The sequence below is a fragment of the Lepidochelys kempii genome, chromosome 1, assembly GCF_965140285.1.
Source record: "Lepidochelys kempii isolate rLepKem1 chromosome 1, rLepKem1.hap1, whole genome shotgun sequence".
Classification (NCBI taxonomy): Eukaryota; Metazoa; Chordata; order Testudines; family Cheloniidae; genus Lepidochelys; species Lepidochelys kempii.
Genome location: NC_136380.1, coordinates 133,820,410 through 133,845,323, shown reverse-complemented (window position 1 = coordinate 133,845,323; position 24,914 = coordinate 133,820,410). Strand labels below are relative to the sequence as shown.

The 24,914-nt window shown below is 39.9% G+C and overlaps 1 protein-coding gene across 5 annotated transcripts in view; it reads left to right on the top strand.

The window, feature by feature from the left end:
- The window catches only part of MID1 (midline 1), a 328,093-nt gene that overhangs the window by 253,876 nt on the left and 49,303 nt on the right, over window positions 1-24,914 (top strand). For all 5 annotated transcript variants that reach the window (XM_078854053.1, XM_078854057.1, XM_078854052.1 and 2 more), the window contains one exon: window positions 14,962-15,057. In XM_078854053.1, coding sequence (XP_078710179.1) covers window positions 14,962-15,057 — 96 coding nt within the window. The remainder of the gene's footprint in view (window positions 1-14,961; window positions 15,058-24,914) is intronic.

Sequence of the window (24,914 nt, the reverse complement as noted above, 5' to 3'; positions counted from 1 at the left end):
TCAAACCTTTTCTTTCCCCCCGCCCCCCAATCGCCTTTTGTTTTAACCAGGATAGCCTGTTAATTGGGATGATAGGCTGCCCACAGGATGTCCCAATTAAGAGGATAGTACTGTCAACCCTAAAAGAAGTTAGGATTCCACTTCAGCCAAGTGGCTTTTTCAGTTGTTGAAAAGAGCATAGCTTAATTGGTTGAAAAACTGGGCAGCCAGTCTGTTCAGGAAAAGCTGAGAAATGGGAGTGAAATTTATATCAGGATCTGTAACTATTTAGTTGATGCACAGATCTTTTCCTCTTTTCTCTGCCCTTCCCTACATCCTCTTAATGCTTACCTCTCAATTTCATTTGTACTTCTGTCTGATGCAAAATAAGTTTATACAAAGACTTTTTCCCTTTCTCATCTGATTCTCACATTCTACAAGCAGATGTTAAAAGCAGTGCTGTTTAACGAACTTAATCTGTCCTCTCCACTGATGGGTTTTTAAATTAAAGTTATTTGAAACTTTCGTGCCTGGAGTGTGAATACAGCCCTGCAGTACTTGCCCTTTGCCACATGCTGATGCACCAAGTCTTAGAATACAGGTTGACAATTTGTCCCGCTATGCTTACTGTACCCTACCACTATTGAATGAAAGGTAAAAAAGTGTCACTATTCATTTATAGGTGAGTACATAAAAAGTTTGTTTGGTAAGGGCTGGGGATTTTATGAGGTGCTCAGCATCAGCTGTACCCGTTCAGTGGGTGCTGCAGCTACTCTGCACTTCACCTTAAATTTGTAATTACACTAGAAGAAAGTATAATTTAATGAATGGCAAACTATAAAGAAATTTTCATTACAGTGTACTTTATTGGTTTGCAAATATATAATTCTTTGTAACTGTGGGACTTGGCAGTAAAATAATGAAACTGTGATGGCAGATGGAAGTTATGAATTCAAGAGACAGATGCAATTAAGCTAATAGGTAAGTGCTGTACAGCTCTATAATAAAATTATGCTTAATCATTTATTTTAAAATATTAAAACTGTACGGTTTGCCTAGGTATAGTGATAGGTGTGCTAGAAATATCAAATAAATATGGTAAACTTGTCAGAGTCTTAAACTGATTTTCCTGAAAAAGGCCTTCATGGAGACTTAAAAATGGAATCTTAAATGCATACATATTTATTAGCTCTTTGTGATCATATATAGGCATGTCATAGTAATGTGTTTGGATGGTATAACTATTGTAGCCAATTAAAGAGGGATAAAATCACATAAATTAGGTTTTAACGGTCAGTCAAAATTGCAATTTCTTCAGATTTCCATTGCTTCTATTAAATGTAATGGTTTATTGGGGTGGCAGGTTAATTTGGGTTTGTCTTATTAAAGATAACAATTACATTTTCTTAGAAGAAAATCCACATGTATCATATGTGTTGCCTAAATTAATTAATGCACTAGAGTTTGATGCCAGTGCTAGTCATTCAAGCATAGATTCACAAATGAATTTCAGCATGTTGATGCTCAGCATCACCACATCTAACGTTCAAGCATTAAGAAAGTCACCGGGATTCACAAAGCCTGAGTTAGGCACGCAGGCTCCCTACACAGTAAAGGAGGAGAGAGAGGCTCCTTAAAATGGGATCCACAAAGACCAGCATGTTAGGCAGCTCTCTGACTCAGCTGGCCAATGGGAGATACAAAAGTTGGTGGCAGGGGAGGTGTAAGCCTTGTCCCTCAGAGAATTCAGCACCTAAATCTAGGCTGAAGGAGGCACATTCCTCTGCTTGGAATCCTCAGCTGCAAACCCTTTTTTGGGGCTGCGCAACTACGCTGCTCTTGCAAGAAGGTGGGAGTTGGGAAGAGAGGACCTCTCCCGTCGTTTTTAGCCCAGTGGTTAGGGTACTCACCTGGGATGTTTGAGACCCCCCAGTACCAGTCCCCCCACTGCCTGAAAGGGAGAAGGGAGTTGGGCAGAGTGAGGGATCTGCCACCTCTCAGGTGAGTTCCCAAACCACCAGGCTATGGGATATTCTGATGTGTTGCTCCCTCATTCTACTGTTGAAGCTGTTGCTCTCTGAATAAATAATGAGAGTTATTGGAGCAAGTTATTGGACTGGATCCTAGGTCTCCCACCTCTCGGGTGGGTGCTCTCGCCACCAACAGGCGAGACTGAGGGAGCCGCACATCAGAATATCCCACAACTAAGGCTATCATAATGTCAGAGAAGTCACGGAATCTGTGACTTCCGGAGACCTCCATGATGTTTTCTTCCCCGGGGCTCGAGCTATCAGCTGGCAGGCTGTGCAGCTCTCAGCCACTGCTGGCGGCTGGCTCCCAGCAGCTCCTATCTCCTGGGCAGCAGGGGGACTCCAGAGCTCCCAGCTCCCATGGGCGGTAGGGGGACCTTGCAGCTCCCAGCACCTGGGACACTCTTTCCCCACTCCCCCCGCCCCCGATAGCTCTAGCTGCTGCAGGGGGCGAGGGGACTGTGGATCTTCCACTCCACGTGGGTGGCATGGCCCCCACACACAGCTGCCCAGCTGTCATAGACAGCGAGGTGCCCCCCTGCTGCTCAGCCAGAGCACCCCCCGCAATTTCCAGCTACTTGGGGGGAGTGAGGGGAAGCCTCCCAGCTGCTGTGGATGCTGGACCCTCCTCCCTCCCCATTTTGTCAGGGATATTTTTAGTAAAAATCACAGGCAGGTCACAGGCTTCCATGAATTTTTGTTTGTTGCTCGTGACCAGTCTGTGGTTTTTACTAAAAATATCCGTGAGAAATCTGAGCCTTACTTGTAACCCAGTGATTAGGGAACTCACCTGAGGGGTGGCAGATCCCTGTTTAGATCCATTTTCCCCCTCAGGTCTCTCATGTCCCAAGTAAGTACCCTAGCCACTGGGTTAAAGGTTATGAGAGTGGGGGCAGTGGCAGGAGATTGGGCCCCACAGGTGAATTAGGCAGACAAATGCCTCTCTTCCCCTGGTTCATTAATCACTCTGGGGCTTAGGTGTCTGCATACCTAGTGTGAGGTATGTGCAGAGACAGAAACATAGGCACCCCGGGGAACTTTTACAGTGAAAATTTTGGTATCAAGTGAGTTTAGGTGTCTACAGGGTTTGGCAGCAGCTGAGAGGGGGCTTTATGAATCCCAGTGAAGCCTGGGATTTAGGCAGCTGAAGTGGCAGTTAAGCGCCGAAGTCCTTTTGTGAATCTAGCTCTCTATTCCTAATGCTTTTTGGTATATTGCAGAAATGAAACAAACTAGATCTTTGTTTAGTTTGAAAAGCATCCAGCAGTTAATGTTATACATTAAAGACATACTAGAACACAGATTTGGGAATGAGAATGTACAGCATTTAAGACCAGGCCAAGCCCAAAAGGAATTATTGAAGTCTCCCATTTCAGGAGTACATTAAAAAAACAGTGCCCAATGGCAAGCCATTAATTCTTCAAAATGTGACTCTGACTCTAGCCTTACAGCCCTAGAATTGGGGGTGTTTGTCCACTTAACTTCCAGTTTGATCCTGTACTGGTGAGATTTGGAAAGCACAGTGCACATGTGTGTGGTTGGATTTAGATAACTTTGAGTTAGTGCTTTTGCCATAATGAGGAGTCATTAGTATGTTATAAAAGGCCAAATTCTCCTATCAAATATGCCTCTGCAACTCTGATGAAGTAAGTGAGAGTTGCGTCAAATCACTTACTGAAGAATTTGGCTGTATATGGAGGTCAGACTAGATGATCTAACAGTCCTTTCTGGCCTTAAACTCTCTGAATCTGTGAATTAAATATGCACCAGACTGAGTCCCAAAATTAGTGACATAAAACCATGTATTAAATGGCAACTGTGTCAGGAGAACTGGATTCTGTTCTTGGCACTGCTGCTGAGTTGCTGTGGACCTAATCCAACACTAAAAGCAATAGAAAGATTCCCATAGTCTGCAGTGGACTTTGGAACAGCTCTGTGTACTTTTGATAAGTTAGTTTGTCTGTAAAATAAGGATCATAATGCTTACTCACCTTTTGTAAAGGACTTTCAGATCAATCCATGCAAAGTGCTATACCAGTATAAAGCATGAATTATTATTGTTTATTTGGACAGAAATTCAGTTTGGTGAATTATTAGTCAATTACTTATTTTGATAGTTTTAGGAGGTTTTTAGGTCAGTCTGTGTTTTTGTGTTTTTTCATTTGAAGTAATTTAGTTGCTGTGGAGACAGGGCAGTCATATAATTTGGGCTGTCATTAGTTTCTCAGACAAACAAATTATTACAAAAAACAAGAAACTCACTGGGCAAATGTATGAGCAGAACCAGAGCCTTACTAATTTATAACCCATCTTGGGTAGAGGCTTCTTTTTATAATGTTGAATATAAGCCATCCATGATGGCTTATATGTTGAATATAAACCACCCATGCAAAAACAAGACGTGGTTTTTTTTACAGTTAATATTACTATATAATTATACCAAATGTAATTCACAATCCCTACTTGACCTGTTAAACAAAGTGAAAGCTTTACCAATAATGATGTTGTTTTACTATTTCAGTGTCACTATTAAACTTAAATATAAAATTTACACATTCCAAAACAAAAGAACAATATTAAAAATTGAGCTGTTCTCTTTTTCAGTTATGCAGTCAATACAGCATCACGTTTTCCTCCCATCTACTTGTACAAGTATTTTCTTGGCCATCTCAAAGTACGTATGCTATGCTTTTACATATATGATACTTTGTGTTGAAAGGAGGAACCTAAGCATCTTAATCTGGGGAAGCCTGATGTCCTGAGGTTTGATAAGTGTTGCCAGGTTTCACTTCCAGAACTCCTGGAGATATCCAAGAGTGTGGTGCAGGACAGTATGGATTAGACACATGTCAACTCTTCTCCCCCATGCACAGTTCATTTTGACTTTTGCATGACCCTGTGTGTTCAAACAAGAGGAAGTGGTTGCATAACTGAAATCAGCTCAAACTAGAGGAGTAAAGTATAGGTTTGGGACCCACGAAAACAGCAAGAACCAAACTGACCTTGTTGTTTTCATTTTGGTATTTGCTAACGCATATTAAAATGTCTACATGAGTTTCAGGTACAACTCTTTAAGTAATTTCTTTCACTATAAAGTATTGAATAATGCATTAAACCTTATCTCAATCATTTAAAGAAGACTAAAAGAACTATAGTCTGATAGAATGATTTTAAAAATGAAAGAGAGAGATCAGAAACAGGGTCCAAACCAACATAGTCACAGCCTAAAAATCCCAGAGGAGTCCTCATATTGTCCATCTGCAGTGTAACAATTTTTGCATGACATTATGTGGGATCTACTTTTTTTCCTCTTCCTGGATTGTGTGTATATGTTTTATGTACCTAAACAGGGTGTAACTAGGTTAAAATTGGTAGGCCTGATTCACAGAAGTCAATGGATTTACAAGAGTGTAAAGCTGAAGTAATGTACTAGAGTCAAATTAGTGAGCTCAAAATCAGATCCTTATTTGACTAAAGATTCTGAATAAATGTCATCTCCTTGGGCTTTTCATTTATTTATACTTTGCCAAATTGACATAAGAAACATATTTACATAGCCACTGGTTCACCGTTCAACCTTTGCCACCGTCAGTAAAAGGGAAAACTCGAAAGGTTGTAGTAAATCAAATGAATAATTTTCTGGAGGAAGCCTGTACAAATTGGACATGTTGTCTAAATTGGTCAAATGAAACATTAAGATGTCTCACTCAAGGCTCAGAAAAGATTCTCTCCAGAAGTAATTTGATTTGCACATTTTTTCTGAGATGTTAGTCTATCCCAGGGATCGTCAACCTTTGGCATGCGGCCCAACAGGGTAAGCCCCCTGGTGAGCTGGGCTGGTATGTTTACCTGCCGCGTCTGCAGGTTTGGCCAATTGCAGCTCCCACTGGCCGTGGTTCGCCGTTCCAGGCCAATGGGGGCTGCAGGAAGCGGCGCGGGCTGAGGGATGTGCTGGCCACTGATCGGCCGAACCTACAGACGTGGCAGGTAAAACGGCCCAGTCCTCCAGGGGCTTACCGTGGTGAGCTGCGTGCCAAAGGTTGCCGATCCCTGGTCTATCCACCAGAGTGAAGCAGCATGTGCTTTCCATTGTCTAAAAGTTCTGGGTGACAAAGGTTTATACATGAATGGTTAAAGCTAGTATATGACCAGTTTGGGCAGGCTGGCTTACATTTAACTTTTGCACTCTTCTCACTATCTGGTTAAAGATGAGCAGCAGAACAGACTTTTAGCCATCAAACCAAGATACATTTGGGCTGGAGACAAAGTTAAGCTTACCATATGAACATCTTGTTCTTATTTGACTGATAAAAATGGCTTAATTGATTCCTATCACTAGTAAGAGACTAATAAAGTGTGCAAGATTTTTTTCTTGATTGTTCAATCTATTCAGATTTTGAAGTGACCCAACAGAGAAACTAACACATGAAAATACAGACTCAGATGCTGAGCTATATAATGATGGGTCATAAAGTTAGAAATGGAAATAATTAGAAATGAACCTAAGCTACAGAGTTTGAATCTGGATTTCCTGGAGGTCAAGGGGGTATTTGCACTGGGGAGTTTGATTTGGGCTCATCTCTAGAAAAGACCTATTAGATTTACATTGTCTATCCCTTTACGAATGCAGGATTGTTCACTGCAGTATGTCTTCTAGTGCCATGTCTATTCTAGTTTTAACTGTCTTAAGTACTGGACTTCCCCCGATTTCCACTGAAAAAGAATGGACTCTAGTGGATGTTCCTGTTAGGAAATTTTCCCTGATATATGCTTTGAAATATGAAGTAATTGAAGCAGATGAAAATAATATTTGACTCTTGATAATTATAACAGTAGAATTTACCTTAGTATGTGTATATTGTGGAACTATATAAATGTTTTATTATAATATACATTTAGTGAAAAATAGCCTTAGAAAAAGCACATAGGCCCCAATCGTACAAATACTTATGTATATACTTTAATTTACTACTGTTAAGTAGCTTCATGGGGTTACCCACAGTAGTAAAGTTAAGTGCACGTAAGTGTTTGCAAGATTGGAATCTCAGTGAGGTACATGAATCTGGATTGGTCTCCAAAATGTTTTATATATTTAAAAAGCTATTCATTCAATATATTTTTCTAGTTATTTTTCTTTATAGCTAGAATCTCTTATATATAAATTATACAGGGACCTGAACCACAATTTCAGGTCCAAACATTTCTGAATTTTCTTAATGGGATGTGCAGGGAGCGGGTGGCAGAATGTGACTGTGATCCTTGATGAAATGTTGTCATTAGGATTTATATCAGTAGTGTACAAAACTAGAATCCTTAATCTGCATACCACTGAAATATTTATGGTGGTTCAAATTCAGATTCAAACCAGGATCTGTGTTTTGCAGCTCACGCTGATTTTTTATTTGGTATAAACTGAGCTCACCACCACGCTGCCATATGCGGTAGTGAGAAATACCTCCAACATCCCATCACAGATTTGAGAGAGATTGTAATTAGACTATCCAACATTTTTCTTATGTTGTACCCTTAACTACTTGTTAATAGCAAGGCCTTCAATATGATAATGCTGTAGTTCAAATCTAGATCAAATATGATTAGTTTTCTAATGAAATCCCAGATCTGACGCTGATCAAAAGTTATGTAACATAACCAATAGCATTTGAGCTGTTACATTATAAAATAAACAAATGTCATTGGCTTAAGTTTCACACTGAAAAATGACTGTCTTATACCAGGTCCATATGGTATTTTGGAAAAAAGTTTAAGGCCCCTATTCAGCAAAGTACTTAAACTGAAGCCTAACTTTAAGCATGTGAATAGTCTCAGTTTATCCAATCAGCCCCCCTCCAGGGTGTTTACTCAACCTTGCAACCTACAGTACAGACGGTTCTGAGCGCTGGATAAAGAGCAGAGCATGTGAAAAGGCAATTGAAGGTGCTGAACACTTCCCTAGAGTATGTTCTGGGATGGAGCCCTAAACTTGTAGAGCATACTAATTTTCTGCTTGATGCTCTGCTAGAATTAGATCCAACTCAAGTGGAAGACAAAGGCAAAACTACCACTGACTTTCAGTGGTGTGGGATCAATGCACTCGTAGCACATGGCATTCTTCATGCGAACATTCTAGCCAGGTTTAAAATTGGGAGGGGGGAGAGAGAGAACCAAATACATGTTGCTTTGTTTACTGTGATTCACACTTAAGTCACAGCTCTCTTGTTTGTTTGGGTTTTTCTCTTTTTTCGTCTTAAATAAGGAAGAGAAAGCTGCCAAAAACCACACACACAAACAAACTACCAACAAGGCAAGAATCCTTAGTTGGGCTTATTTAGTCTGCAGAAGAGAAGAGTGAGGGGGGATTTGTTAGCAGCCTTCAACCTCCTGAAAGGAGGGTTCCAAAGAGGATGGAGTTAGGCTATTCTCAGTGGAGGCAGATGGCAGAACAAGGAGCAGTGGTCTCAGGTTGCCATGGGGGAGGTCTACTTTGGATATTGGAAAAAAAATATTTCACTAGGAGGGTGGTGAAGCACTGGAATGGGTTACCTGGGGAGGTGGTGGGATCCATCCTTCGAGGTTTTTAAGGCCCAGCTTGGCAAAGCCCTGGCTGAGATGATTTACTTGGGGTTGGCCCTGCTTTGAGCAGGGGATTGGACTAGATGACCTCCTGAGGTCTTTTCCAACCCTAATTTTCTATGATTCTATGAATACTGACCTTAAGTCCTCCAAAATGGGCTAACTGACACTATGGTTCTTTTTTACTTTCTTTTAAAGATAACAACCTTGACAGAGTCCCCAGAAAGTAAATTCAATTGCATACAAAGTTGGATCTATCAAAAGTCAGTTCCATCCCAGTTAAACTGATTTATTATTGTTCTACAGTCTGTTCATCGATCTTGGTTATGGGGAAGTTATTTTTTAAATAAAAAGGTGAAGTGTGATATGACCGTGATTAATAGCTTTATGGGCTCAGACAGCAGCCTATAAAACTAGTAATAAAAACAAAAGTGCAAAGAACAAATTTGGGTTTAAGGAGAAGTTATTTGAGTTCACTTTTTGAAAACTGCTATAAACAATATTTCTCTTCATTCACCTGGGCTAATCCAACATGTGACCAAATATTTGCTGTCGCCTACTAAAATTCAGCAATTTTTTTTTTTGCTTATTTCACCCTTGCTTAGTATTGGCTTCTCTGCTTTAATGATGCTCAAGATAAAACGTGCCACCTCCTTTCCTGTATCAAACACTCATATCATGGCTTGCCCTATATCAGTTGAAAACTGACTTGTCCTTTCATTACTGTGGCTCCAATTGACAAGTGTTGTCAGCCCCATTGATCCAGATATCTGTAGGAAACTGTTGCTGTGCCAGCCTTACTTCTCTTTAAAATTGTAATCCAGTCAGGTTTCCTTCTTCACTCATCATAATGTATAATACTTATTTGATTTTTTTATATAATCCCATAAGATCAAGAAAGGTTATGTTTCAACCACAGAATTTAGTAATATGTACTGGCTGATTAAAAACAGATTGTCCTCATGATGTATCCCATAAAACAAAATTTTTAGAAAGTGGAGAGGCACATGTTTGTAGAAGCCAGAATTTTAAAAGCACTGCATAAATTGTGGTTCTTTAGAGGAGCTTTTACCTGTCTGTGCCAGTAAAAGCTGTTTTAGTATTAGTGATGTGTAAAGCTCAGAACTTCAGCTTTGGAATGGATGCTAGGAATGGATTAGCCTAGACATTTTGTGTGCACAGGCTATTGGGAGACTTCCTGATTTACCAGCAGTTCCCATTTCTTGGCAGGGAAAAAATACATTTTGACTGATCATCCCTTCTTGTGATATTTAAACACTTCAGTTCTTAACCTCAGCTGCTACACAAAAAAAATGCAGAGCTGGACAGAAGTTAAATATAATTGGGGTCGAAAGTTGTCCACACCTTTTCAAACCTCTATAAGTTCAAGTTTCAGCCCAAACATTTGTAATTTATCCATACCACTTTACCTTTCCCTTCTTAATTACTAATTAGAGATGGGGGCTAACCCAAAATCCTACACTCAGACTACCACCAGATTTTGGGATATTTGAAATCTAGATTGAAATCTGAATTTCGCCTCTGTTGCCCATCTCCAATGGCAGTTTTGTGCCAAGTCTATTTGGACACTACACAATAATATTAGTACATTGTTTTTGCAAGAGGTTTGAATGCACTGAGAAAGAAGTATTGCATTTTGTATGAAGCTATCCTATGGGAAAACCAAAGCACTACTGTAGCTTGCGATTGTTCTCAATCCTGCTAGATTATCTCAGTGGAAAATTATGCACAGGAATTAATTTTTTTAATTTAAACTTTGTTACTCTGATAGTTTAGCTCTGTAGACTCTAATAATTTATATTTGAATGAGACTTAACAGAATCATTGCATTTGTTTTTCTCCAGCAAGTGTACTTTATCCAGAGTTTATCCCAATCTTTCCCCAGAATCTATACTCATAAAGTTCCTCTTTATGCTGTGAAATAGGTGTGGGGAGAAGAGTTAAAATAGTTAAGGAAATGAAGACAAAGGCAGGACAACAACTCAGAGGAGCTTCTGGCTTAGCAGCTGTAGCTGTTCTAGTCAAAGAACAAAAACATAGCTGCACTTCAGAAGCATCCAGTAAGAGGAAGCAGTGTGCCAGGGGTATGACTAGCAGGTCAGAAAGGGAAGAGCAACAACACTTGTCAAGAATACTGAGATCTGTGTTATTAGAGGTGTTTGTGTGTTTAGGCAGATCTGAAACATTTTGATCATCCCCACAATGCCCCACTTTATGTAAGAATTAATAAGAAAATAGCAGCATTCTTACAAAATATAGAAAGAATTCTAATTTAGTTTAAATAATTTAAATTATATTGGCTTCAAAAGCTGTTTCCCTTCTATTACATTTTTTAATGAAAAATACTCTTCGCCTATTAATTGCTTGTTGTCTTTGAGTTTCTCCGTGTGGTATACTGTGATGAGTTGAGGATAAGCTCAATTCCCACAAGTGTGTATCAACATCATAGCTATTTCCACTTCACGATGTGTGGAGTGATAGTTGAGCTCTGTGCCTTTGGACTTAAGGCGAGTTACTCCCATAATCATTTTGTGGGTTCAAGACTGTCTGGAGAATTACATGGGTCAAACAAGCAAATTAACATGTCTGTAGGTTAGGCATAAGTATAGGGTGCATAGGATAAAAATTAGCTCAAGTTCTTCCATGTGCACCTGGGATCCTGGCATATTCACGTAAAAGAACAGAACATCCCTATATAGAGGCAACAGTTGTATTGGCGAGGGAAGACATTACATTCAAATATACTCAAAACCAAGCTTTTCTTTATATTTAATATTTTGTATATTTTTTAGAATTGAGCGGCAACTTTGTCTAGTGGATCAGGCATGACACCTGGAGCCGGGAGCAATGGGTCTTAGTTTCTGTTCTCCTATTAATTAACTCTGTGATCTTTTTAATTTTAGTCATCCAAGCTTAAAAATTTGGGCCGTAACCTGCCTGTTTTCCACTTGTAAAAGGCAGATAATAATACCTACCTATTTCACAGGGGCCTTGTGAGAATTAACTAGTTACTGGTGGTGTTTTCTGTGGTGGTGGTCTAACCCCCGTGTCCACCTAGAGGTCCAGAATATGAGGAATACAAAGTGATGCATAGTCACCTTTGACCTATCCCAGTACAGTTCCTGCTCCACACACAGGAATAGAGGAACTGAGAATTGCTGCCAAAGTTTGAATACTTAGATCATGTACCATACTAGATAAATGCTAAGTAACATTGTTATTACAAAGTGTTCTTCTGGAATGTTTGGTTATAGCAGGATCCACAACTTCAGATGAAAGCCTTTTATAAACCATAAAGGAAAAGGAGCTCTTATATTAGTACTCTGTGTGTGTGTGCGCGCGCTCATGTGTATGTGTGTATATATATATATATATTTATTTGAACAGGCAAGAAGAAGAAAAACATTACTTTACTTTACCGTACCCTGTGCAGTTCCTATTGTAACTGACTGCTGTATGTTTCTCTTTGTAGCCCTTTGAACAGGAAGGTTCTACAGTGCAGGAAAATATCTTTGGGAGTAAAAGAGGTTCTTGGGAATGTGGCTGTGTCCTCTACTGTGATAAATTTTAGAAACCCTCGTCATGCCAATTAAGGCCGTGTCAGCACCAGTCAGCGTTTTTTCTGTTTAGCGTATTTAGAATCTCATTCTTTCATTCTGACAATATCATCAGCCCTTGTAGTGGTTTAGGCCTATCCAAATCTGCAGATCTAGGAGGAAAGCAGCTGATAAATCCAAAGGAAAAAATCCTTTTTTGCACATGTTGTTCTTTGCATGAGACCACTAATTTGGCAAAGGACATGGGTTCACATTTGGTTTACGTATATTTTAAGTCTAAAAGAGACTATGATGATCTTGTCTGACTGCCTACTTAAGACAGGCCAACAAACCTCACCCAATAATTTCTGCATCAAGCCCATAACTTCTGTTTGAGCTAGAGTATTTCTTTTAGAAAGCCATCCAGTGCTGATTTAAAGGCTGCAAGTAACACCACATCCCTCACTAAGTTGTTCCAAATGGATAATTAGCCTTACTGTTAAACTCAATCTTATTTTTAGTCTGAATTTGTCCAGCTTCAATTTCCAACCATTGGCTCAAACCATTCTATAGACTTGTGGAACAAAAATGAAACACCACCCTCTCAACTGTCCCTTATAATTACGTTTTGGTGACTCATTCTGGGTGGACTTGGCCCCATTATACTCCATAAATAATCATGTTTTAAAATGATTGTATAAAGCTCCATCTTCATGACCATTTTAACTGAGTCAATTGACCTGCTTACAACTCAGTTAAAAGTTGTAATATGATTACACCTACTGTGTCCAAGCAACCTGGTTAAAAGAAGCTTGTGAATTTTGGCTAGTTGTTTGTTAGGGTTTGTCTACACTACCGCACAGGATCAATCTAAGATACGCAACTTCAGCTACATGAATAGCATAGCTGAAGTTGATGTACTTGGATCTACCTACTGCAGTGTCTTCACTGCGGTAAGTCAACAGCTGACGCTCTCCCATCGACTCCGCTTGCGCTTCTCTTTCTGGTGGAGTACCAGAGTTGACGGGACAGCACTCAGGGGTTGATTTATCTCATCTATACTAGATGCGATAAATTGACCACCGCTGGATCGATCGCTGCCCGCTGGTCCAGCGGGTAGTGTAGACAAGCCCTTAGTGTTGCTGTTTAAGTTCTCACGAGTGGACTTTGAAGTCAGAACTTCATTTAGATAAACAGAAATGTTCCTACCTCTTTGGGTGGCGTTGCTTGATTGGGCTGAGTGCACATTTTACAAGGCAGGAATGCATTGGCAGAAGGGCCAGAAACCTAACTTTTTTTTTTTTAATGAGCATATACATTATATTAGATATATTATGATTTTCTTCCCCACCCCACCACAAAAATCCTCTTGTATTTACAGATAATCTGCAAGGCTTATGTAGCATTTATTTTGTTGTTTCATCTGCTTAGCCACGCAAGCCAACCTTGTATCTGTCACACTTGTATCTGTCAATGTTACCATTAAAAATCCACGTTTTCAGGAATTTCTGATTTAACTGTGGAAATCCATTCTAGACAGAATGTCCACACACAGGTCAGGACTACATTACAAAACTTATTGCTGGAACTATATCTGTCAGAAGTGTGAAAATACCCACACCCCCTCACTGTCATAACTTTGTTATTAAAATCCCCAGTGTAGATGCAGCTACTGCCTGCTGTCTTCTAAACTGCTTCAGTTGTCTTAGCTAATATAGTTCAGAGAGGTGATGTTATTATATGGGCAGAAAACTCATTCTATGGCTGTATCCATGCTAGGGGCTATGTTGGCAAAGCAAAGACTATGTAGTGTAGACTACCCCACAGACTTGCGCCAAAATAACAAAACGTGTGAATTAAACCAATTTAGTTATTTTGATGCAAATGTGTGTAGATCAGCCTTTTACTCATACAAACAGCCCTTAGTATTGCCAACCCTAAATGTTCAAAAATCACGAGTCAGGCTCACAAAAGTCACGAGATTTAAAAATAATGATTTGGGCTCTTTTTGTTTTCTGGCTTTTGGATTTATGAAGTGCATTAGGGCCACGTTTTCAAGCTGTTCTCCACAACCAGCAAGGATAAAAACATTGTGGGTGTTTGGGTTTTTTTAATTAAAGCTCAGACTCTCTTGTATTCACTTGTCTTCGGGAGCTAGGCTATAAATAAAATTTCAGCTATCATGAGAACCATGATAAAAACAGGAGTTGGCAACACTGATATTTATTTCAGCCATAAACATGAGGATAAAGAGCCATAAGCAATAAGATTCATGGGATTATAAAGAAGAAATCTTCTTAGAGAAACTTGATTGCTGTCCCTGATAGAATTACAAAGTTAGCAGACAAAGGGAACAAAGTAGATATTATATTAGGCTTTTAATAAAGTGTCTGATACTGTCTTTCTCAAAAACAACTGGGAAAAACAAAATTATGAACGGATGATATTTCATTTTCATGGTTATAAGAGATTTATTTAAAATGGCGAAAGAAAAAATATAGATATATTGAAGATCTTGACAATGATATTTAGTTGATATTAAATCAGTTACAGTTTTGGTTAAAATTTTGTGAATTCCAATAAGTTTATAAGAAGAGCATGCACGCTTTGCACATGCATTATCAGATACTATATGTTCAGCACATGGCTAAATAGTCCCTTTCCTTACCCTGTGCCTGCTCAAAACACCTGGTAATACGGATAAAAAAGAAAGCCACATGTGCATACCTACAAACATACCTGAAAGTATAACAGTTTTCCATGTATTTGCCTGAAATCCTAAATTCTGTAGAAAACTAAAATGTTCTTTTCTTTCTTTTAAACAGCAAAATTTGGAGAATAACCTCACGAACCTTATTAAGAGGAATACTGAACTGGAAACTCTCTTGGCTAAACTCATTCAAACCTGCCAACATGTGGAAGTGAGTATTGAGCTATTCTTGAAATACTTGATATCTGAAACATGTATTTACAGCCAGTACCTGTGCACTTCAGAAATCCTCAGCTTCTAGGAATTCTGGAGGAACTTCCTAGAGCAGGAGTAGGCAAACTATGGCCCATGAGCCAGATACAGCCCCGTGGCGCAGCAGGGCTAAGGCAGGCTCTCTGCCTGTCCTGGCCCCGCGCCGCTCCTGGAAGCGGCCAGAACAACATCCCTGCGGCCCATGGGGTGGGGACAGAAGACTCCACGTGCTGCCTTCACCTGCGGGTACCTCCCCTGAAGCTCTCATTGGCTGCAGTTTCCCGTTCCTAGCCAATGGAAACTGCAGTTCTATGTTATGATAATATTTCATACAGGGCCATTTAGCTTCTGACTACATTTTCATTCCTGTGGCAACTCGGTGTTATTCAGAGAACATTGTAGATACCTAATAGACCATTATATTAAATATTAATAATGGTGTACAGGAAAGGTTTCACAATATTGGGATTTAGAACATTTCTTGCCTACACGTATAGCAGTCTAAGGGAAATCTGCTTTATTCACCAATATTACACTATGGAAAATTCCTGTAGAGAAGAATAGCCTTTCTACAGAATCTTTAAAACAACTTTTAGAATCTAATAGAAATTACCTTGGTAGACTGCTATAAGATAGTTACCAAAGTCTATGGAAAGATACGATTCATTATTAAATGCTTCAGGTTTTTAGAGTAACACCTATAGAATCCTGTTGGTTTCATCCCTATACAATTCTGTAGGACTTTCTCATAGGATATTTTATTCTTGGTTTGATTTTGGTCTTTTCTGGTATGTGGCATCTACCTTTTTTCCACAGGCTTCGATTCAGCAAGGTACCCAAGCTTGTGCCTAACTTTAAGCAAGTGAGTGTGGCTATTGAGTAGTCCTATATGCATGTGCTAAGTATCTTGTTAGGTTGGGCCTCAGTGTCTACTGCGGTATTTGGTTCTATCTTGGAAACAAAGACAAGATACATCACTTCTTGTTTCACTTGTTTAACTCTGGTAGAAAATTTTCCTAATGGGGATGAGATTTTGGTGAAACAAGACCTCCTCTCCATTAGGGGAACTACAACCAGCACAACCCAAAATGTGGATGGACCCTGCACATTTTAGGGTCAGTCTTCAGGGCAAGTCTATGCTTAAAACGCTGCATCGGCTCAGCTACACCAATGCAGCAGCACCGCTGTAGCGCTTTAATGAAGATGCTCTTAACTGAAAGAGCTCTCCCATCAGCATAGTTAACCCACCTCCCGGTGAGGCAATAGCTAGGTGAACGGGAGATGCTCTCCTGCCACCACAGAACTGTCTACACAGGGAGTTAGGTTGGTGTAACTACATCGGGCAGGGGTATGGATTTTTCACACCTCTGAGCAACATAGTTATACCAATATATGTCTGCACTGTAGATGAGACCTCAGTTTTCTCTGTGTTCTTCAATATGCTACAAATTCTAAGCTTTCTTTAAAAAAAAAAAAAAACTAACTTATTACATTGTAAAGATACAGCTGCCACACTGCAAACAGATGTGCTGCTGTCCCTTGATCTCAATTTTACAAACAATTCTCTCCAGACAAAAAGCAGCAGCTGCAAAGTTGGGAACTCATTCCTTCCCAGCCAGTTGGTCTAATTAGCATATAAATTAGCTCAATATTAAGAGATGTGCCTGAATCACAATCCTGGATCCAAGCACCACTGAAATTTGGACAATTTTGGATCTGGCTATTAACTTAACAGCTGTCCATGTTTATCATCAAGGACCCAACTGTGACAGACTTGCAACATCTGGGACAAACCTTATGGAGTAAAATAAACTTTATTGAATTAGGATAAACCCTTCTGAATTAGGTTTAATACCTTTTAGGATCCATGGTATTAAAATGTAGTTTTATGTGTGTTCTTGTGGAATTTTATGTAACTTCTCTTGAAGGAGCAGGATGCTAATGTAATTCCTCTGGTTATCAACCTCTTTGAAGCCACCCCCTGGAGAGGTTCACATATGCTAGTTCAGACTGGATTCTCCAGGAACCAATAGCCGAGGAAAGGATTTTTGGATAAATAGCTGGTAGTAAACTGACTCGGAGCCTTCTTCCTGATCCAGCAAATTGACAGGACCCCTGGTCCACGCAGGGCCCCAGTCCTTATGGTAGAGTTGTAAGCACTAGGCCTACTGAGGCCCCGTGGGAATGGGTGTTTGTTCTGAGCTGAAGCTCAGTGATCAACTGGTAACCAAAAGGAAACCCCTTAGATGAGGTGTTGAAGGACTGCTCCTGCCAGAGTCCATGTTAGGGTCCGGGTGCTGTCTGGTCACCTTATTAGCATGCATGTAGATTATTGGGTTTTTAAAAATGTTTTCTCTCTAGTGCTTTTACATTAAGAATAAAATAGGCTTGCATAAAAAGAGAAAGCAAGCAGGACTGCTTTGGCAGCCTGTCTCTGCTGTGAACAACACAGTGAATGCCAGGAACTGTTCAGCCTGGAAATACCCCGGTCAAGAGGAAGAGATGTATGTCTCAGCCCAAGAGAGGTGATGGCCGGGGAGCAGGAAGCCTAAGAGTGGGTCCTCTTGGTATACCACTGGTGTGTGAGTGTGGAGGGGAATATAGGTGCAGTTGCCCAGAACTGTGACACCAACCAAAACTTTAGAGCTGAACACCCTAACCTTGAGAAGTTGAGATCTGGATCCAGATAAAAACTTCATCCTGAGTCCATCTATACTATTTTTTGAGCACAGGTAATTGCTTTTTGTCTCTTTCTTTTAAATAAAAATAAAATACAAAAGTACAAAAGTCAAGCAAAACAAACCTTTTGTTAATGCAACATTAATGTTACAAAGTTAAAATGACAAAAAAGTCAGGAAAGGAAAAATGTAAGGTTCTACTAGCAATGTTAATTTTGCCATATTTCTTCTCTGACTCGACTGCTTCAGACTTAGACAACCTGAACCTGCAATATGACACCGATATGTTTTGAAGTGTTTACAGGACTGGGGCCTTAGCATTTTCTATTTCAGTTTTTCTGGTTTCACATATTACTGATAATGTTGTAAAATGTATTCTGTAAAATATACACTGATGTACTACATGCCCAATGCATCATAAGAGTTGCTGTTGTATAATAAATTCACTATTGCCTGACTGTGTTTTTAATTTTGTAGTCTTATTGTTGCCTTAGAATTTTTTTAAACACACAGTTACTTTAAATAAGATAAGCCTTATATATCTTAAGGATATATCTTGTGCAAAAATATATATCCAAAACAAAGGAAGGGAGACAATGGCATTGGAACAATGTTTATTGGGGGGGGTGCTGAAAGCCATTGAACAAAGCTGTAAACCCTGTATATTATGGAAACCTCTTCAAGCCAGGGGGTGCTTCCTCACCCCCAGCACCCTTAGTTCCTGCACTCCAAAGGGAGAAAAACTACTGTTCTTTGATTTTCTGTTTCAGAGTTTATTAAGATGTGCACAGGCTACAAAACTTATTTAAACTACCTTCATTTGCTCTTATAAAATAGTAATAAAACTTAACATTTTAGCAGAGCATTTTGGTCCTCAAAAGAATGGTAGTTACAAGAAAAATTAAATACAACCAAAAATGAGTGGGGTGTTCCTTCTAGTTTTGCTCTTCGGTTTTTAGTGTGTGGCAGACCTGATGATTCTGACAAAATGAAAAATGGGCTATAGGCCTTCTGTAAAAAAAATTACCTGGTCTATGGGGGAGATATGTTGTAAATGTTTTATACATTGCCTGTGTTTATCATCCAGTGAAGTGATTTCAATGAACCCAAATGTTCACTGGTTCTGCTACTCATTACAAAGTTTAACTCCCCAGCAACTGATTTCACCATTGATACATTATTTAGAGTTAGGGTGACCAGATGTCCCTATTTTATAGGGACAGTCCTGATATTTTGGGCTTTGTCTTATATAGGTGCCTATTACCTTCTACCCCCCGTCCTGATTTCTTTTATTTGCTATATGGTCACCCTATTTAGAGCACACCCCTCAAGACATAAGAACTGATGACTTAACCGTACTAAGGAACAAATCCAGTTCACCCTATGACTTAAGCATGACTTCTTTGTGTCTTTTAAAAACAAAAAAACCCAGAGATGCGCTTCACTCCTAATTGACATGGGTAACCCTGGTGACTTCAATATGAATACTTACGTGAGCAAGGCAAGCAGAATTTGGCTCCAAATTAATAAAGAGGTCAGAAGACAATTTTAAAAAATCAATATAATTTTGGTGGGGTTGAGGGAGGAATGAGGGGGAGCTACCAAAAAAGTAGTTTTCATCTATAATATGAAGTATAAGCCCTGATTCTGCAAACACTTAAGCACATTATTAACTTTACGCATGTCTCTATTCCCATTTGGGGTCACACATGGTAAATTTAATATATTGCATGATCCTCTATGCACATGCACATACACACAGAGAGTCTTTTTTGGGCAGGGTTGTTTGGTTACACACACACTCTGATTTATAGTTGGTTTCACTCACTTTTCTGATTCATCCACACCTGTTTTTTTAACTCATTCCGCACCCTCTCGTTTTTCATTCCTCACCTTTCCAGGGAATCCAAAAGGCAGGTGTACTGTGAAAGGTTTTCTCTGCTTTTCAGGGGAAACTGGTGTTAGGGGCACAGCTGGCTCCCAACCTGATCATTAGGCAACCCAGAATGTTCACCTGGACCCAGTGATTTCCCCTCACTCCAAATGGTTGCACTTCCTAATTGGGCAGGGGAACCAGCAGTTTGCTAATTGAGCCTTGCAGAAACAGCACAGAGACTGCTCAATACATACCATGCCTGCAGCTGTGCTTACCCTGCTCTCACCTCTGCTTCATGCTCCAGCCCTTGTTTCAACATGCTTCTAGTCCAGGGGTCGGCAAACTTTGGCACATGGCCCATCAAGGTAATCCACTGGCGGGCCGTGAGACATTTTGTTTACGTTGACCATCCGCAGGCACAGACCCCCGCAACCCCCAGTGGCTGTGGTTTGCTGTTGCCGACCAGTGGGAGCTGCAGAAAGCAGCACAGGCTGCAGGGACTTGCTGGCCACCGCTTCCCGCAGCTCCCATTGGCCGGGAACAGCAAACTGTGGCCATTGGGAGCTGCGGGGGGCCGTGCCTGCGGACGGTCAACGTAAACAAAATGTCTCACGGCCTGCTGACGGATTACCCTTGTTAAGCCGCGTGCCGAACGCTGCCACCCCTGTTCTAGACCTTGCTCCAAGCCCTGCTCCTGCCTTGCTCCCAACCCTGTTCCTGCTTCAGTCCCAGAATGTACCTGCTCTGTTCTGGTTTCTGAATCCTGACTACACCTCTGGCTACATCTGAATATGATTCCTGCTTACCCTTCAACTTAGGCTTTGGCGTCTGACTCCAGTTCTGACCTTTGGTTGGCTCCTCAAACCTGACTCTGGCTTCACCCTTGGACTGTTACCTGTTTCCTTGATCTAAGCTTGTCATTACCTGACATATGTTTTAGGAAATTGGTTAAAATGTTTATTAGTTACTCAATAGACTGAAGCTGTTCCAGTCCGTTATGCACTAATGTAATTAGAACACAGCTGTAGAAGAATCTGAACAATTAGCTGTGAGGGGGAATACAGGTTTGGCCTGTAGACAACATAATAACATCTGGGTTTTAGCCATTGTTTTCAGTCTACCAAACGTAATAGGCAAGATTTATGGATGCTATTGCAAAATTTCTTTTCATTTTTTCCAGTCAAAATCATTCTTTGGTTATATAAGGGAGGGAGGGGCATTTTTACATATTTGTATAACTCTGGAACTGCTGCACTCACTGTGTTTTTTATAATGGAAATGTTTGGATTCTAACTCAGCTATAAAAATCTTGCTGCAGGCTTAAACTCAGCAGACAAGGCCACAGTCAAAAGTGATTTTGTGTGTGTGTGTGTGTGTGTGAGAGAGAGAGAGAGAGGTTTTCATGGTCAAGTTATATAAATCCCCTGAAAAAACAAGGGGGAATAATGATGGGCCCTTAACTCTGACAGCACAGATACTGACACTGTGATACGGATCAGACGCCTCTCTACATCAGTGTAACAATAGCAGAGCAAAAGATAGGGAGGAAAAATGGCAAGCACTGTGGAAATCCTGCAGTCGCCTTATCCAAAGAAAGGGCCTGATGGAAAGTCACAATTCAGGGGCTGAGGCACAGGATAGCATAGGAAAATAAATGTAGTTTAAAATAATGAAAATTCAAATATCTTCTCAGACTTCAGCCACTTAATCAAAGAGTAACAGCCATGTTAGTCTGTATTCGCAAAAAGAAAAGGAGTACTAGTGGCACCTTAGAGACTAACCAATTTATTTGAGCATAAGCTTTCGTGAGCTACAGCATCCGATGAAGTGAGCTGTAGCTCATGAAAGCTTATGCTCAAATAAATTGGTTGGTCTCTAAGGTGCCACAAGTACTCCTTTTCTTTAATCAAAGAGCTTCTTTGAGTTGTACAGAGAAGTATGTCTCCCTTCCTTTTTCCATGAAATAAGCTTAGAATTCTCCTTGTTTGTGGTCTAGGAAAAATTAGAACTACGCTGGCAGGGTGCTCCCCTGAGGACTCTTAAGTAATAAAAAGGCTCTGTTCATGACAATAAAAATAATGCACTGTGTGATGCCAGCTCCTTTTATTTCTCATTCACAAACTGAAACTTGGGAGCACTTCATTCAGATCTCACATTAGCTGTAGTCTCCTCTGCTTCTCAGCTCATAGGAAGGATTAGGTGGAAATCCTGTCTACAGAACATGTTGATAAGTACTTTAGTAAAGCAGCCCCTCTTTATCATCAGAGTTCTGACATACGCTGTTTATAATAAGCTACCTACTTCAGATGATGTTTACGTATGCTGAATTTATTTGCATAATGCCCAGTACAACAGAAAAAATAGATAAAATAATACACAGAGTTCATCCCTCACAAGACGGCATTCAGTAATGGAACTTGAGGTGAGAGTTCATTATCTATCATTATATTGGTGGGGGGGGGATCATACTTGGGAGGCAGTGAGGGGGTAGGAGAAAAGAAGGTAGGAGTGAGTTTATTAGGGTCATCACAAGAGGGCAAGGAGCTTCTCTTGGACACAGGAAACCAGTGAAAGAATTTAAGAAAAGTGGTGGCATAGTTGGAGTGATACTTTTATACCAGTGTTAGGGGGAGACATAAGAGGAAAAGTTGGAAAATAGAAAGTTTCTGGTTGGGAGATGACCCAGGCCTGGACTAGGGATTTAGATGTGCAAACTCCTGCTAATTCCCCCTTGCCAGGAATGTGTCTTTGTGATTCCCATGCTGATTCAGACGGAGGTTGGGATTGCAATGTATCATGGGAGGCATAGTCCAGCCAGAGAGCCCAGCCCAGAGATGATGGTAGGAGCATAATGCGCATGAACTACTGCTTCCCTGAGGCATGACATGAAATGCACATATTAATGGCAAACTGACTCAAAACGAAACAGTTCATGTCGGTTAAGCAAACCAAGATGTGTTGTTTTGGGTTGATCTGACATGAATATTTTGTTTTGATTTTTCCAACAGAAAACTGAAAAATTTCAGTAAAATTATTAGATATTGGTTAGGGGGCGTTTTATATAGAAAATTCCTGACCAGGTCAAGCAATGTTTCTTAAGAATTGCATGTGTCATTTCAGCTGGTTTCTCTTTCCTCTAATCCTTTTTCTGATTTTCTTATAAAACAGTGAACAAATATTAAATGTTTTACTTTATTATTAAAACTAAGGTAGCTGATAACAGCTACAAAAATATTTTTCCTCCCTCCCCCATCCCCTTGCATTCCCTTGAATTATAAGCAATTACTCAACGTCTTTCTCAGTTTCTTTATCTAAGTCCTAGAAGTAATTGAGATTTTTATATTTTGGTGGATGAGCAGGAATAAATGACTTGAAGGAAATTGAGTTATTGTTGGTGAGAGTAATTAGTGATATCTTTAAGCTGTGCACAAACCCTTAAAGAAGGGTTTACGTCATTTGTATCCTAAGACAGTTATTAATGAGCGAGTGGTACTTTCTCCATTATTATTGTTCAGATGAACTATGAACATGCTCTATCTTTGTTTTAGGAATCATGTTAGTACAGAGTTTGCTGTTACTGTGTGTCTCTCAAACAAGATATTTTTATTCAGATCACAAATGAATATTAGGCAGTAAACTTCCGAAGTTTGTGGTTGCTTAAACCTCAAAACAAAAAAAAAAGGCAAGGGGGGGCAAAAATAGTGTGGGTGACCACACTCTTCAAGGTCCAAGACAAACCACAGGGTATTCTCAAGCAGGGTAAACCACAGAGTTTATTGAGGCAGTTCCCCTCACACACCCTGCAACAGTCTTATTAGGCCCCTCAGGCCTGTCCCAGGCAGCACAGTACTCCTTTTTGTAATAGAGCAAAGAAATAGTTTCAAAAACAAACTCAGGAGCCCTGTGAGAAGTCTACCTTCTTCTAGAAAAATTTCTATTAGACGGTCATTTTTTTTCCATTAATGCAGAAATAGAGAGCTCACTTTGCCAGTCTGTCTATGAGGGAGGAATTGCAGATTTCCATTTTGTCAAATTCACTCCTTTGGCTGCTAAAATAATTACGGCAATCCTTTTCTCAGTGTTAACTAGTAATACCAACTCATCCAGCACCCCTAAAATACACAGGCTTGGAGAAGGAAAAATAGCAATATTTAAAGTTTTCAAAAGAGCACTGAATATAGTGTTCCAGAACACATGCATCTTTGACAGGTATAAAAGATGTGTGAAAGGTTAGCATGGGGGTGTTTGCACATCCAACATTCACTGCCTGTTGCTAATCAAGCCTTAAATGTTCTGGAGTCCAGTAATACCTGTTTAATATCTTGTTCTGGAATAATTGCAAAGGTAAGGAGCTTGAAGTATCTTTCACATTAAGCCAGATATCCTGCCAGGTTTCTGTTGAGATAGTAAGGCTAAGATTTTTCCCATTTTTCTTTGAAACTGAGATTGAGAGGGTAATGCCAAGCATTAAGCCACCTATAAGTAATTTCTACAAAGTGACTTGTATTTCCATATTTCTTAACACGTTTGTCTTGAGGTGAGAGTTGAAACAGAACAATTGTCCCCTAATCTTGCATGAATCCTTGAGCATAGCCCCTGAAAGAAGGAACTGTGAGATAATGGTAGCTGATATTGGTTGTATATGTAAATTGAGGGAGGCCAGTTTATCATCTTGGATTATATCTTTAATTTTTGGTAATGCTTTTTCTGTACAAATTGTTTTAAGCATGGAGTTGGCCTTGATTCTAAGACAAAAGTTATCCCATAGTGGTACAAGAAACAAATTAGTGAGATTGGATGTGGTAATCGTTTTAACCCATTGCAGGATTCCCCATGTAGATGCAAAGATTGGATTTTTCCGTAAGGGTTTCATTAGCCTCTTAAAGTATATAAAAGAGGAGAGGGAACTAGGGGCATAGCTAAGCTTTTTTTAATCTCAAACCAGGTTAATGTTTATATAGAACTACCGCAGGGGAACCATCCTACAATATGACACACTTGGAATGCTAGATCATAGAGATCCAAATCTGGCAACCCGCATACCTCCAGTTGCCCAGGATTTTTAAAGTGTTTTGTGTGACAAGCCCGGCTGCTGTTTTTTTATCCCATATAAATAGGCTTCTCATGCAATTTATACAAGTACAGAGCAAGGGAGAGAGCTTGAAAGGCAATAGGTGAATGATATGTCATCCTGAGAGATATTCATATTCGCTATTTCTGTTCTTTCCAGTAAGGATAGAGGGGGGATGCCTCCTCTCGACA